The sequence below is a fragment of the Astatotilapia calliptera genome, chromosome 12 (assembly GCF_900246225.1).
Source record: "Astatotilapia calliptera chromosome 12, fAstCal1.2, whole genome shotgun sequence".
NCBI classification, from domain to species: domain Eukaryota; kingdom Metazoa; phylum Chordata; class Actinopteri; order Cichliformes; family Cichlidae; genus Astatotilapia; species Astatotilapia calliptera.
In genome coordinates, this window is record NC_039313.1 from 22,841,985 (window position 1) to 22,856,630 (window position 14,646).

Genomic DNA, 14,646 nt, shown 5'->3' on the forward strand with positions numbered 1-14,646 from the left:
AGGAAGTGGTTTTCTGTCTGTCTAGTTTCATCATGCTCTGGATTCTACGATCGAGACATTAGTGGAGGAGCCAAGGATTTTTTTAAATATCCTAAAGTGTAAATAATATCTTATAGTGCAAATGTTTTATAAAAAAAAACATGACCTGCGTCATGTTTCCATATAGTAAATATGTACTAAAGGTTATTAGAGCAAAATGACCAAATGTTTTTTAAATAGAAACTCTGACTTTAAAGGTCAGTTTCAAGTGTGAGTCAGAGAATTTATACTATTTATAACTGTTTGTAATAGTTTAAGGAGAAGATTCAAAGCACATGCAAAAAGCTAAGTGATGAACTTTGTTTGTGTTATAGTTATGTTTTTGTTTTTTTAACAACACTGTTTCTGTTATAATGTCAACACGTGTGATGTTGGTCACCTTAAAACCAGACCCAGTTCTGATTCTGAAAGTGGCATTTCACAACTTCTTCTCTGCTTTAATAAATCAGAAAAAGAGGTGAAGTGTTGATTTGACATGCTCATTATAGATAGGGCTGGATCAAGTGACCCTAAACCTTCCCTTAGTTACGCTGCAGACTTGCAATAGGGCTGGTGCACTGAGTATTTCTTCTTCACTCACCGTGTGTTTACACAACACTATGTATTTAATCATTAGTTCTTATTAAGCTCTGGCTCTCTTCTAAAGTGTGTCTTTTGTCCTGTCTTCCTCCCTCGGCCACCACCAGTCTGGGCAGATGGCTTCCCCTCATTGAGCCTATTTCTGGTGAAGGTTTCTTCCTGGTAAAAAGGAGTTTTTCTTTCCCGCTGTCGCCAAGTGCTTGCTCATAGGGGGTCATCTGATTATTGGGGTTTTTATTGGAGGTTTGTTCCTTTATAATATAAAGTACCTTAAGGGGACTGTTGTGATTTGGATTTAATTGGATGGATGAATGAAGAATCTTTTAAAGCCTTAGACAGCTACAAACAGTTGCTGCAGTGGACACTTTTCATTTTTCTAACTTCGCTCCTCTCCGTGTCTGGCTGAAGTACCAAACCACGTATCACACACTTTGGACACTGTCTGGCAACAGGTACTCTTTGCAGGTAGACGGGAACATAGCTTCCTATGGTCTGGTACGGAGCTGCCATTGGAGAACCATGTTCAGTCCAGAGCTGGCAGACAGATATTTTAGGCCACATAAGGAAATATATTGTCTGTATTTTAAAAAACAAACAAAAAAACACCCATTGGGATACTACATTACCCATAATTCAGCTCAACAACCTCATTCCCTTAAGTGAACTGTAAAAGTGGTCCTAGAGTCTTTGTAGACATGACAAGACCGTTTAATCGCTGCAAAAAAAGATATCGTTTGATGTTCTTTGTCTTTCACCCAATTCCTGTGGTGCAGATTACCAGCGTGCTCTCTATGGCTGACTATGAAGAGGGTTTTAAAACGCTGCTAGCAGTGAGGAAAATGAGGTTCCCAAGCTTCTGCCGATGAACATTGGGGGATGGGCTGCTATTAATGACGATGAGGGGCCTCCTTACCTGTAAGGTCAGCGACCTCTAGGTGAATGCTGCAGCGCTCCTTTTCCATCTAATCTTTGGCTGTATGTCCCACATATTTCTGGTAAGGATCCAATTACTTCTGCCTGGCTGACCTCTGACCTCTTCGTCACCAGTATGAACCTCATCTTCTGACCCCAACAGTCTTACCACTGTTAACCTTCCCCATCATTCACCCGTCTGTCCCTCTCCCTGCTATCATGATTCTATAAGGAGACCTTATCTCAGTGTCCCTAATGTAAAAGTCCACTCAACTTTTCTCTGTGACTTCACTTGATATGGTTTTATACACAGTAAGTAAAATGCCATTAATCTTGTTTGGTTGTACAAAGAACAGAACAGCTGATTAGGTGGAGACTCATTTTCTCTGCCCTCTGATAAATTTACTTCTGCAGTCGTGTTCTACAGTTCCTGTTTTTCTGTATTTACAGAATGATCTTTGAACCTCGTTATAAGCTGCAGTCGATGGTTGTTAAGCCATCGCCGTCTCTTAATCACAACACAGATACCTGTTAATTACCAAATGAGTTCAAGTGTTTTTGCTGCTTAAACAAGGATTTGGGATCGATGCATTGCTTTGCTCGGGGTCGAGCAGTGAGCACTGTTGACCATTTAATGAAACGTTACAGGTTCTGTGCGCAGAGGCTGAAGGAAGTGAAGAGCTGGGAGGATAAAGCGAAGGATGTATTAATAGGCAGCTGCACGGACGACACAGTTTGGGATTGGGTCAGGGATAAAGCATGAACTTGTAAACTCACAGAGGGGCCTCTCCTTCCTCCCTCCCTCTCGCTAACTTACTCTCGCCCTCCGTGGTGTCATCAGTTAGCAGAAGTGGGCTCGATAGCCCAGGCAGGCTCTACGAGAGCAGCGATTACCCATCCTTTCTGATTCTCATCCCCAGCAGAGTTCACTCAAAGGTAATACAGTATGCATCCAGAGAGACACCAGATTTCCTCTGCCTTTGTTCTTTGACGTCTCCTGCTTTGCAAATACTATATCCATTCGATGCTATTGGCATACATGTAATTTAACAAATATCACCTTTACACTCCTATTACATAAAATCACAAAGAGGTATAGAATTTGTATATTATTCAGCCCCCCCCCCCCCCCCCCCCTTTTTCCTTTCTGCAACTGACCAGTAGCCATTAACGAGGTGCCCAGTTGACTTCAGGGTCCGTTGCACCCCCCTGGCATCCAAGGTGTGGTCTCAATGGGCCGTTTTGCTGTGATCACAGCAGGCAGTGGGAGGTTAATCCCAAGAGAATGCAAGCTCAATCTTTTCCCGCCTCCAGCTTGCACCCGGGGCCCTCACATCTCCACTTGTATAATGGCCTGACGGAGCTCTGTGGTCTGTGGCCAACACCTCTTCAGATTTCACTTCTGCTTTCTTTAGCTCTGAGAATATTGTGACATTTTTCAAGGCCTGCACCCATTACAAAGAATAACCGAGTGGGTTGCTGACCTCTCACCTTTGTGCAAAGTCTAATTATAAGTATAAGCTAAGTATATGGAAGAAACTGAATACTTAAACACTATGTAAATTTTTGTGTTGTCCAAAATATAGAAAATGAACCGTCACCAGTCATAGATATCATAAGCAGCAGAAGTGAATTTTAAATTATCAGCATGGCTCAGATATTACTAATAATTAATACTAATGAGAAACTCTAGCATGTTTTTAAAAATGTGTGCCTCCCAGTGTACAGCTATGACAATTAGCCCCCCGTTAAAACATGTTTTGATATACGTTTAGTTTGTTCGAGCACCGCTAAATAATTTCAGATGGCAGAATATGCATCTGTTTTTCCCCGGAGTCTTTTGCACATATCTGCGCGTAATTAATGTGGATTTTGACAGATGGAGAAAAAAAAATGTCCTCGTAATAGAGAAGGGTACATGCCACAATGTGTGAAGTGCAAGCATGGGAGGGAGCTTCTTGTATTATTTGCTGCCCATGCCAGCTGGACCCGACAGATTCTTACAGGTAGAAATTCGAGCAAGAAATAAATGCAGGAATCATTTAAATTCAGTGCCCACCATAAATAGGCGGTGTTTTTGTTGTTACGGTTGGAAATTAATGTGAAATGTTCTCAGTGTTGTTCTAAATTTGGCATTCAGAAGACTAAACCTGTCCCGTTCGGTGTCTTTCCATCCATGGTAACCTTCGTGAAATATCCAATGAAGTGCAATTTCTTTCAATGGTAATTGTGACTGGAGGTCATTTTTAATTTAAATGCTTAAAATTCCCCCCCCTTTTTAGTCATTGTGTGCACGCGTGTGTGTCTACGTGCACACGTGTGTGTGGTGTGTGCATCTGTTGTTAGAAACCATGTTATTTCTGAATGCATCAGGGTCTGACTTAAATATTAGTGTAACTACATTATCACAGTTTCTTTGCCTGGTAGCAAATATGTACAAATGAGGATTACAACTCTTGAGAAGGCAACAGGTCATGGTTGGTAAGCTGCCCGGGGGGGTCACTGATATAGAGTCACTTTTGACAGGCTGTGGAGGAGGCTCTATTGTTGCTGGTGTGTCTGGATGTTACCTGCAGGCACTATCACTGAGACTACAGTATTATCCTATTATTAGGCTTAGTTGTTTACGCTTATTACTGCTTGTCAGGTAGGCAGAGAATCCTTCTGAAAATGAGCATCTGCGGAAAAAATACACGACTACTTCTTTATCTCATTCAAGTACATCGGCTTAGGATAATTTTCACAGGCCTGCACGAATGTATTGATAGGACACAACAAACAGAAATGTAAGATTTATGTTTACATGGAAAATGTTTTCCTGCACCGACTTTCCCAACAGTGTTATTTGGCAGCCGACGTGAGAATGTAAGAAACGATGCATCTGTTCTCTGTGTATTAAAGCTGATAGCATTATGGTATTGCCTCTGTAGGAAGCACGATATACAGTAAGGGGGACAGCGAGGATTGAAACAGCCTTGATTAATGTCTCTGTTTGTAGAGGAAGTGAACAAAATAAAAAAAGCCCATCATATGGTCTGGCAGATTTTGGGCACTAGACCAGGGATGACAAATGTGCTCTCGCAATAATTCAATCTGCTCTCATAATTCTCTAACTTTTAGGGACAGACAGAATGAAGATTTTCCGGCAATTAAGCCGCCAAGTCAACGTCCAATAACTGTGATCAAGTGTTAGTTAAGATGCTTTTTCTCTCACTTTATCCATTGACAGATTGAGGGGTATAAAGATACTTGGTAAGTGGCAGAAAGTTACTGTGAATATGTTAACGAGAGGATTTGGTATCGGATCCAAAACGTTGTCATTTTGTTGATGTCACATTAATGATATGAAGTTTTAAGAATAACTGTGAAGGAACAGAGCTCACTTGTTGGAAGAATAAGTTTGTGATTAGCACAGCTACTGTATTCCAATGTGTATCATTGCCTTTTTAGGACAGCTTTCTTCATACTTTGAGCACTTTAACCTTGGCAGCTGAATTAAGACTGTTAACACAGAAGAAAACCCACCCTTCTGGCTTTGTTTGCTGTCTGCATACATTTTATAAATAGAATAAGAATTCACACAGCATTAAATAGGGTAACGTAAAGCTTAGAAAGTAAAGTGTGTGTTTTTGAGTATCTAAACCAACTCCAGTTGTCAAGCCTTGGGCGACGTAATGTGCAAACGGCACATGGCTGTTTAGAAAGCAGAAGGGATCAGGTACTGCTGTTGCTCAAAGTGCCTCTGGGCCAATCACAGTGTGCATGGCACTGCGGTAAACACTTTGTCTGTGTTAAATAAATCAATAACATATGAATCTCCTTCTGTTTGCAGAAAAAGACGTACGTCTTGGTGATGGTCGATCCTGATGCTCCAAACCGCAGCAAGCCAACATCTGCTTACTGGAGGCACTGGTTGGTCGTGGACATACAGGTACGCTAAGACTGAAAAACTGCGCCGCTTTAAGGAAAAACAAGACTTGTGTTTTGGTGATGGTGACACAGGCCGTGTTTGTTATTGGATTAGAAACTCATGGGGTACAAATTTATGATGTAGCGCGTGGCTGTTTAAAAAAAAATTTTCTTGAAAATTGTGCATTTTCATAATCTCGGGGTCTCACTTGGCATGTGTAGTGTTTACATCTGCACTGGGGCCGATCGTAAGGCTGAAAAATTATGAATGGTTTTTAAGCCTAACTTGGTTCAAAAAAAGGATGCCAAGTTTGAAAAATGTTAATTTTTCATATCATGTATCTTGTGCAATAAATGCCTGTGACAAAAGTGTGGGAGTAAGTCTTTCTAAATGGCTGTGAAAGTTTGCAAGGCCCTGTCAGCAGCAATTTCCCTCTGCTGCAGAGAGCCTGGGATGTGTCAATGCAGGCGTGTGAGACCGAGATTGAGGAGAGCAGCATGCGAGGCGCACACTCTTTTCTCCCATAGAGCTCCAGTCCCTCAGCTCCCCCTTCAGTGGAGAGATCTTGGCAGAATGTCCTCCCTTCATCTGTTCCCCCAGGCAGAGCAGCTCCCCCAATGATCCACACTTCTCCATATTTTACACCCCCGAAATGGGCACAGCTCCGATCCCCTTATTTCTCTTCATATTTCACTCCTTTTTATCCGTTCGTTTGTGTGTTTTCACATTCTTGCATTCTAACGCCAAATGCATGTTGAGTTGTTGATTGCCTCAAATATTTAGAGGTTTGCCGACATTTTATAATCCCCCGGTAACCGGGAGATCAACTCGGTAGATTAAGACTAGTGGTTTAAGAAACAAGCACACAAAGACGCTTCAGCGATGTATCACTGCTGCCATTTCGTTTTTATAAGGCGTGGTCATACACGAAGTAAACGGCACATTGATTTAAAGATCCAAATGTGATGTATTTGGGATGTATATTCTGGAAAACCTGCAGTAGATGTAGACTGTGCGTTCTGTGATTGAGCTCATTGGTGAGAGTTGGTTTATTTAACCACACTTTGGCTTACTGTAAGGAATCTATGAATATTTACCTCACATTTCTCACATACATCAATGATATAAAAAAAGGGAGTGATTTGCACTTTGTAAAATTGTATTAGGCATCACCTTTGCTTCTTATTTTTAAGCCAATAAAGTCTGCCTGGCTGCACGACTAGCTGTGAATAAACAAATGTCTTTCAAGTGCTCAGACAGAGCACATTTTCTCTAGCAATTCAATTTCCTGTCACTTGTGTGGGTGTTGACCTGCGTTGCCCATGTAGGGATTGGCCAATGTGATGGGATGTTTTTCTGATTGTGACTGGTGGTTGGTCAGAAGGGTTAATGAGCCTTTTGAGTGATGCCAACTGTAGTGGGAGGTGTTTAATTGACCAGGGTGCCTAGGTGACATCATAAAATCTCAGTTTTGTTTGAAGTGCCGATGTGAATGTATTGGATTTTGATTTGGTTCAGCGGTTTTGACAGCAATGTCGGTCAATTTTTGAATGAATGCATAAGTATATGTAATTCAGAAAGAAAAGACTAGAGTCACAGTCAAATATGATTGAGGATTTTTTTTTAAATTTATTCTTTGCATTATTGTTTCATGTGAATTTAAAATAAAAAGTTCTGTGTGCTAATATTTGACATTCACTAGTTATTTGTAACAATGTGTTTGATGGTAGATTACTCTGAAAGGAAAGTTTCTTTAGCTGAAGTCAGGGGTCATGCTTTCAAATGTCAAAGGAATCAGTGTTTTGATCCTCACTCGTCAGATGGTGTGAGCTGCAGCAGCCATAGTCTTTTCATATATATTCATTAGCACAAGGTCATGCAATCTTGCCCTAGATGAGGATGTTTCCATAATTAGTGTGGATTTTTATTTTTATTTTTTTTTTTTTTATCCATATCCGGAGTTATGAAGAAAAACATTTCTTTAATTTAACTGAGAATAAAGTGAGGTCAGGCTGGACTGAGCAGCACGGCGCTACAGATTTACACCGATATCTCCACCAAAGTCTCATTAGAGAATCAATGATAGCACAGCAAAGACCTGCTAGAGTACCTTGTGTTTAGATAGGTTCCTCACCTTACCTTGCTCTGCATGTTCAGCTGTTCACCTATCAAAACATGCTGCTGAGGGTTTTTTAATTACGTGACTGCTGTGTAAGACGCACTTGAGAAGGATACTTGTGAATCAGAGTGTGAACATTATCAGGCCGACCGGACCAACCAAGTAGCAGATGTCTTTCTTTTGGAATGATTATCAATAGTAATCTTAAGATAATGACATTGTGTTGTTGCGATTAACATATTTGCCTTGTGCATAAAAGGTCTCTGGTTTCAGACACAAAACCAGCTTCAGGGGTCACAAGCTGGTGTCGGTCCAAAGCCCTGCTGTAAAATCTGTGGCACATCCAAGTGTGGTTTACTCAAACCAGAAAATACAGCTCAGTCCTGATGTTGCTAAAGCTCAGTTCAATTCAAATTTATTTATATAGCACCAAATCACAACATCAGTTGCTTCAACAATCAGACAACTTCCTGTGAGCAAGCACTTGGAGACAGTGGGAAGGAAAAACTTCCTTTTAACAGGAAGAAACCTCCAGCAGACCAGGCGGCCATCTGCTGCGACCAGTTGGGGGTGAGGGGGAGGGACAAAAGACACACTGTGGAAGAGAGCCAGAGATTAATAACAACTGTGGGCCAAGCTAGTTAAGTTAAATGGGGGGAAAAAATCCTGACAGCAGTTTTGATACGTTGATAAATGAGAGAACACATCCGTATAATTATGAGTCTGCCTGCTATCAAAGAACCAAGTGTGGGATAATAAACCAAATTACTAAAGTGTGGGTTTAGCTAAACTGAGATTTAGGAAAAGACTTGCTTCAACTATTTGGCTTGGATTGTAGCTGTGCTTTAAAGTCTGTGTTAAACAAACAGCATTAAGTCAGATTCTGGTTTTAACTACGCGGTAAGTAGTCCCTCCGTTTTAGCTCCTTTGTCATTTTTCAAAATAAACCCAACTGGGTCGAGCTGTTATTTGTGCCTGACACAGTAGGAAAAAATCCCAAAAATAAATGTAACTATATCCAACAGCATCAGCAAACATTTATAAACATGCCGAACAACTGTACAAATACAATTTGAAGACAATCATATTTTAATGTTTGTCAGGTGTTAAATCTTTTATTTAACTGTGTATCACATATCACATCTTTACTTTTGGCTGCCAAGAACAATTCACTCCAGCAATTAAGTGTAAACTGTGTGGCTGGGTGTCTTGTCTTCTCTCACCAGCTGTCCACTTTTCTGTGAGAGCTCGCATTATTAGATGCTCTATATGCATTTTTCATTGCGACTGCCCATTTTCCCTGACCCCCTGAACAACAGTAACAATCATTTAGAATCTTCTGCAGCACACGCTGTTTTTTTTGTTTTGTTTTGTTTTGTTTTTGGGGTTTTTTTCATCAATTGTGGACAATTACCAAAATAACCATCAACAGATTGTTGTCTCGCTCTCGAAGTCGAATTCCAGATTGTGAGCCTCTCCCTCCCTCTCTTTGCTCTCCCAGAGACTAAATCAATACAGATGTTCGGGTACGGACTCGCAGCAATAATTACTATAACAAGCAAATCATTAGTACCTGAATAGAGTTAGCATATATATAAACTGCACTGGGTGTTACTTTAACTTTCTAATACTCTCATTATTTTGGTGCATGTTGAGTCAACATGATGCAATATGAAGTTGCAAAGCAGTGCTATAGTTAATGCACTTTTGCACTCACTGGTTAGAAAGAGATAAAAAAGCCTTAGGTTTTTATAGATAATTATAGCCAGACCAATATCATCAGCTGATATTCAGGGAGCAGATTGTCCGATATGGAATGATATTTAAAAAAATATTCTTATAAAACACGGTGCAGGAAAGATGATTTAAAATGTTCTCATCTAGTTCACTGTGCAGCAGAATGCCTGCAACTTTGTTTACAATGCTCCATACATGAAGACTGATGTCCAGGATGTCCCCTGCCCCTTGCACTTTGAACTGGGATACACTCAGTATATTAAGTCAGTGTCAGTGACTTTGCAGTATTTTTAGCATGCAAAAGCAATACAGAGATGATTATTGGATTTTTCAGAGCTCCAACTTTTTTCTGCAGTTATTCTACAGTCTGTTTATAGCCACCAGAAGCAGAAACACTAAGGCTACCATGCAGCAGCCATCATCCGAGCTCAGATACATTTCTTTAAACAAGACATGAGATTTACGACCCCTCGTAGCCTGTTTGGACTCCGATCACTCTGTCCTGTTTTGAGGATTGGAAGCCATCACATATCAGCTTCCTCTTCATGACTAATCGAAGGCCAGTTGCATGCACATCCTTCGTGCATTCGCGATTATGGTGCATGAGGGACTTGCATGCTTTAACATCCATCTCTGTTGTAGCGGCTCCCAAAGCAGGACACTGCCTGCGTTCTGCTGCTGCTCAGGCAAATACAAACAGTGAAGTATTGTGACTGTGTCAGACCAGCTGGCTTTGTGTTTGTGAGTTCTGAGGCCTGCAGAGATCATCTGCTCCACACCTCAAGATGTCCTTTATCTGCAAACTATTAGACGTGCAATGCCTCGCAGCATTTCATTCACCATTTAGCTCTTGAAAGCATTAAAATTTTAGCATTTTCTTTCTTTCTTTTCTTTTTTTTTTTTTTAAACTCTAAACACCTCATCTTAAAGGACCACAAAAACACAGAAAAGAGGACAAGAGTTGCATGTTGGCACAGACTGTTTTGAAACAACAACAACAGATTCTCGTTGTACTTATTTACCATTATTGTGAATATGTTTAGTGTGTGTCTTTTCAGGAGATATTGTGTGTTTTACATGCACTGAGACATTTCTGCCTGTGCACTCAGTGATGAGCCTTTATCCAAAGTTTATAGTTGATGTGAAGTTTTGCAAAAACTGTCAGTTTTGCAGATCATTACTCTCTAAGAAGCATTCAACAATAGCGTTGCAATTTTAACCTCTGCAATAGCCTCAGAGTTTGTTTTAGCAAAATACCTGTCCAATATTGCAAATAAACATACATAATTGTATTGTTCTTTATCCCGTAATTATCCCTACTGTGGCATGTTATGATTTAAGCGTTTATTTTTGACAGACAGCTGCCCCCATATGGAAGCCAAAAACAGTTTCCCAAAGGCCAGGCGAACCATAGCTAGCTTCATTGTGAGAACAAAGAACCATTGGTATTATTCATAATTAAACTCTTATTGTGTACTCTGCTGAATATTTCCATTCTTCTGCCTCTCTCCTGCTCACTCTCATTTCCCCTCTCGATACTTTGCACCTCGTGCTGGGAACATCTGTCTGGCGTCAGAGCGGAGCCTGGCTGTGCAGATTGGAGCAGGTAGAGGAGCACATTGTAGCCCAGCTAATGATGAGAGTGTCTGCCCTCTCTCTTGGAGGAGACGCAAGCTGCTGCTTCACGCTCGCTCACTCCACTCATACGCCCAGGGAAACAGATTTCCAAACATATGCAGTATGTTTTTAATCCAGTTGAGCACTTCATTTCCCAGCAAACACAAATAACCTTACGGGACATCCATATCTTATGACAAGGGGGTGGGCGCAAAGGAAGTGAACAATTTTCCTTTTTAATGTGATTTTTTTTCTCCCTCCAAAGTTGCTAAACATGCTCATAACCCAGGTTAACAGTTTGCTTGTTTGTGGTTTCGCAAACTTTTACGCAGAAGTGCCTACTGACTCCGAGTCCTGTGAAGCAACTTTATCCAGTCTAAACTCCAATCGGTGCACCTGTTGTCATCCTTTGTTTAAACTTAAACTGACAGGATAAACACATGTTCTTTGTGGTAAGTGTCTTAAAGAATACGAACAGATTGTTGTCAGTAACATAAATATGTGAAGTAAAGCGGAGCACCTGTTTAAGTGATTGATGACGAGAGTTGTGCCAGAATTTAAAGAATATTTTCAAAAGTTTCAAGATATCGACATAAAATTGTGTATTAGATATCATATTTTGTATTTTAGCTCGAATTAGTTTAACCCTGATAAAGTTTTGCACGCAGGTCATTCATCCCCCCCTTTTTTTTTTTTTCCCGTAACAAGCCAAAAGCCTCCCCTGGTTCAAGTCAACAATAGTCCTTAACAGTGAAGCACAGCTGGAGGTGCTTAAGCATTTAGAACATATGCTCATCCTGTCAACTAGAGCCAGGCTGAATGTCAGAGGTGGTATTACATGGAGTTCATCTTTTGGACTCCCTCCCTGCAAAAAAATATCAACTCCAGCAGCCTTTCCTCTTCGTCTCTGCCGTTTTAGGACGCTAGTCTTTGTTAGTTCTTGCTTTATTTTTCTTGCATTACTTTTTTTTTTCGCGCAGCCGTCATGTATGTCTCTGATGTCTGCATCCAGGGACGTGTGTGTATGTTTGAAAGAAGTTGGAGGAGTGCTAGCAGGACAAAAATCAATGCTTTGTGAAGCGACATGCCAACTTGCCTGGCGCTTTTTTGCATCTCGACAGCCCTTGTCTTGAGTACAAACACCATGTAATAATACATCAATGTTATCTTACTTGCAGTTTATTAACAAACAGGTTCTTCTTCAGTGTGGGCTGCTGCTCTCACTGTTCTCTGCCACCTAAAGGGAGAATTACATAAGAATCCTCCGCTCAGTTGTCAGCTCCATCCCCCGTCCACATACAATAAACACACACTCAAGTGCACGCACGCTTATACGCACACACAATACTGTAGCTGATAACAGACCAAGCCTCTTGCCATCTCTATAACAACTGACCTCCCCGCCACGGTTGCTGTGGTGAGATGATTGAGGAGGTTTCACTGCATGAAGAACGTGAGCTGCGATGGTTTCCTGTGAGCAATTGGAAAGGTTGTTTGGGCGCAGAGGGAATAATCAGCATTTACGCGTGGCCTAATAACAACCCAAATTCCTGTTTGTATTGTCATGTGAATTAAATTTCTCGGGGGGTGGGGGGGAGTTGAAGCATCCAAAATCGCATCTCTTGCACATTTATTTTTATTTAAGCAGATAGGTCTACTGTGTCAGCGTGCTGGATTAATTTCCAGCCTGAGCCCTGTCCTGGATATATCACGAATGCTCTCCAAGAAAACAAGGACAACCTGGAAAGCCCTCTTTGATCCAGTCTGTCACACTAGAGCCTTGTAGGGGGAAAAAAGAGCAGATTGGACCTTGTCCATGAGAATGCAGTTTAAGAAACCAGTAGCTATGCACACATTAAGGCACTTCTTTTAATATGTGCCCCCTTTCTTCACACCCACGACCATTGTGTATAAAATCCTGTTTTTCCTGAAAAGATTTCTCGTCGCAGCCGCAGACAATGTTCCCCCACACAAGCTGTCGTCTTTGTCATCCCCCCACCCTCCACACACCCCCCACCTTCCACTTCAGTCAGTAAAGCAGGATCTTTGGCAGTCGGCCCCGCGTGCGAATTTGTGCGTTTCAGGGTACAGGTGGGGGGGGGGGGGATTGACGGAGTCTGCCTACCTGTTCCCCCTGTAAAGTGGTCAATTTTTGACAGACGTGGAGAGGGGAGGAAAAAGCGGGCGCGGAAACCACAAAGAGAGGGGCGGGCAAATGAACAAATGTCAGGGTTAGCGGGGGGTTGCTCGGGCCGCAGCCGTGGAAAATGCTTCCTCTTAGGGGTGTCTCCTGGAGAAGGGGAGTGAGGCATGCTGATAAAAACAACTCACTAACAATTATGCTCACCTAAAATAGCCCTTACTTAAGTATATGGCATGCTTGCCAGTTAATTGTACACAAAAACAAAGACTTCACAAAGGACCTCCTGCAGCCAATGTATTTTCTTGTATTTTGGCATGATAATTAAGTGTGACAGCTATGAATGCAAAGTTGACAGATATTATAGGGGCCTGTCTAAATGTACGTACTGATTGTTTGGATTCCAAAAGTTATCCTAACTGTAAAAGTCGGAAAGTGGAGCGTAGTGCAAAGATCTACAGTGTATTGTGTAATGGATAAATAATTACAACTGGTAAGAAAGCGCAGCACACGTGCCCAGAAAGCAGTGTGCACGGTATGTCAGAGTTACCGACGCTTGGTGGTGGAGTTTTGACAGTTATCTGTAGAGACGGATAGAAAAATAGAACCTAGTCTGGCTCGGTTTTACTGATATTAAATAAATATTGTGCCCGTTTCTGTGAATGTAACAATACTTGACAATTACTAACATTGGATAATAAAGGAGCCCTTTCTCCGCAGATTACAGCCCATATCTGGTCTCAACCAAGCAGCTGACTGCAAGGGATTTTAATGACAGTGCTCCTAATATTCCCAGGAGATAATGCTTTTTGTAATGGCAACTGAAAATCGGCCGTCAATAGAAAGCATTCACTAGAATCCGGTATTTTATGCTTATTACACTTGAGTAATTTCAGTATGAATGCTGCATTTCTTCTGAGTTGCTCTCTGGATTTGTTCAAGTTGTTCTTATTGATATGCTGTAGGACTAACAAACATAAAATCTACTAAGACCTCTGATCTGTACCATTGACCATTATCATAGCCAAGAGGTTTGTTGCAATGTGGTATTTTTATGCTACACTTGGTGAGAAACCTGTTTACATTCCAGGGTGCTGTATAGTTCACTTCTCTCTGCAGCTCAGTCGGATTCCAAAGCACTGTATAGATTTCTTTCAGCTGATGAAATTAAAAAGACAGCAGTGTGTGTGTGGTGTGCCTTCCAGCAACGCGATTTGCCTGCGAGTTCACGATACGGGTTGAGAGGGGAGTTCCTTTGGGGGGGATTAAATAGCTCCCTCTCTTCCTTCCCTCCTCCCCTGCCCTCCATACTTGCAGAACACAAACAGCTTGCAGGGCTGTACAGTACTTGTACAACATGTTTGCCACAGTGCTGCTCACAGGTAACAATAAGCCAAGGTCAGAGGTTAAGAGGGATTGTGGAGCTCGGATTCTTGTGCGTTCCTCTGGCAAACATTGTGCACGCACAGGCACATGAATCAGTGCCCATAGTATAGCTGGGAGAAAGTGAGAGTGAGAGACAGAGAGGGTGAGCTGGCTCAGTAGAGAAGGGGGTATCAAGAAGAACGAGACCAGGGCTGGCTGCATGAAGAC

The 14,646-nt window shown here is 41.6% G+C and overlaps 1 protein-coding gene across 2 annotated transcripts in view; it reads left to right on the top strand.

The window, feature by feature from the left end:
* The window catches only part of pebp4 (phosphatidylethanolamine binding protein 4), a 53,311-nt gene that overhangs the window by 18,016 nt on the left and 20,649 nt on the right, over window positions 1-14,646 (top strand). For both annotated transcript variants that reach the window (XM_026186665.1, XM_026186666.1), the window contains one exon: window positions 5,363-5,461. In XM_026186665.1, coding sequence (XP_026042450.1) covers window positions 5,363-5,461 — 99 coding nt within the window. The remainder of the gene's footprint in view (window positions 1-5,362; window positions 5,462-14,646) is intronic.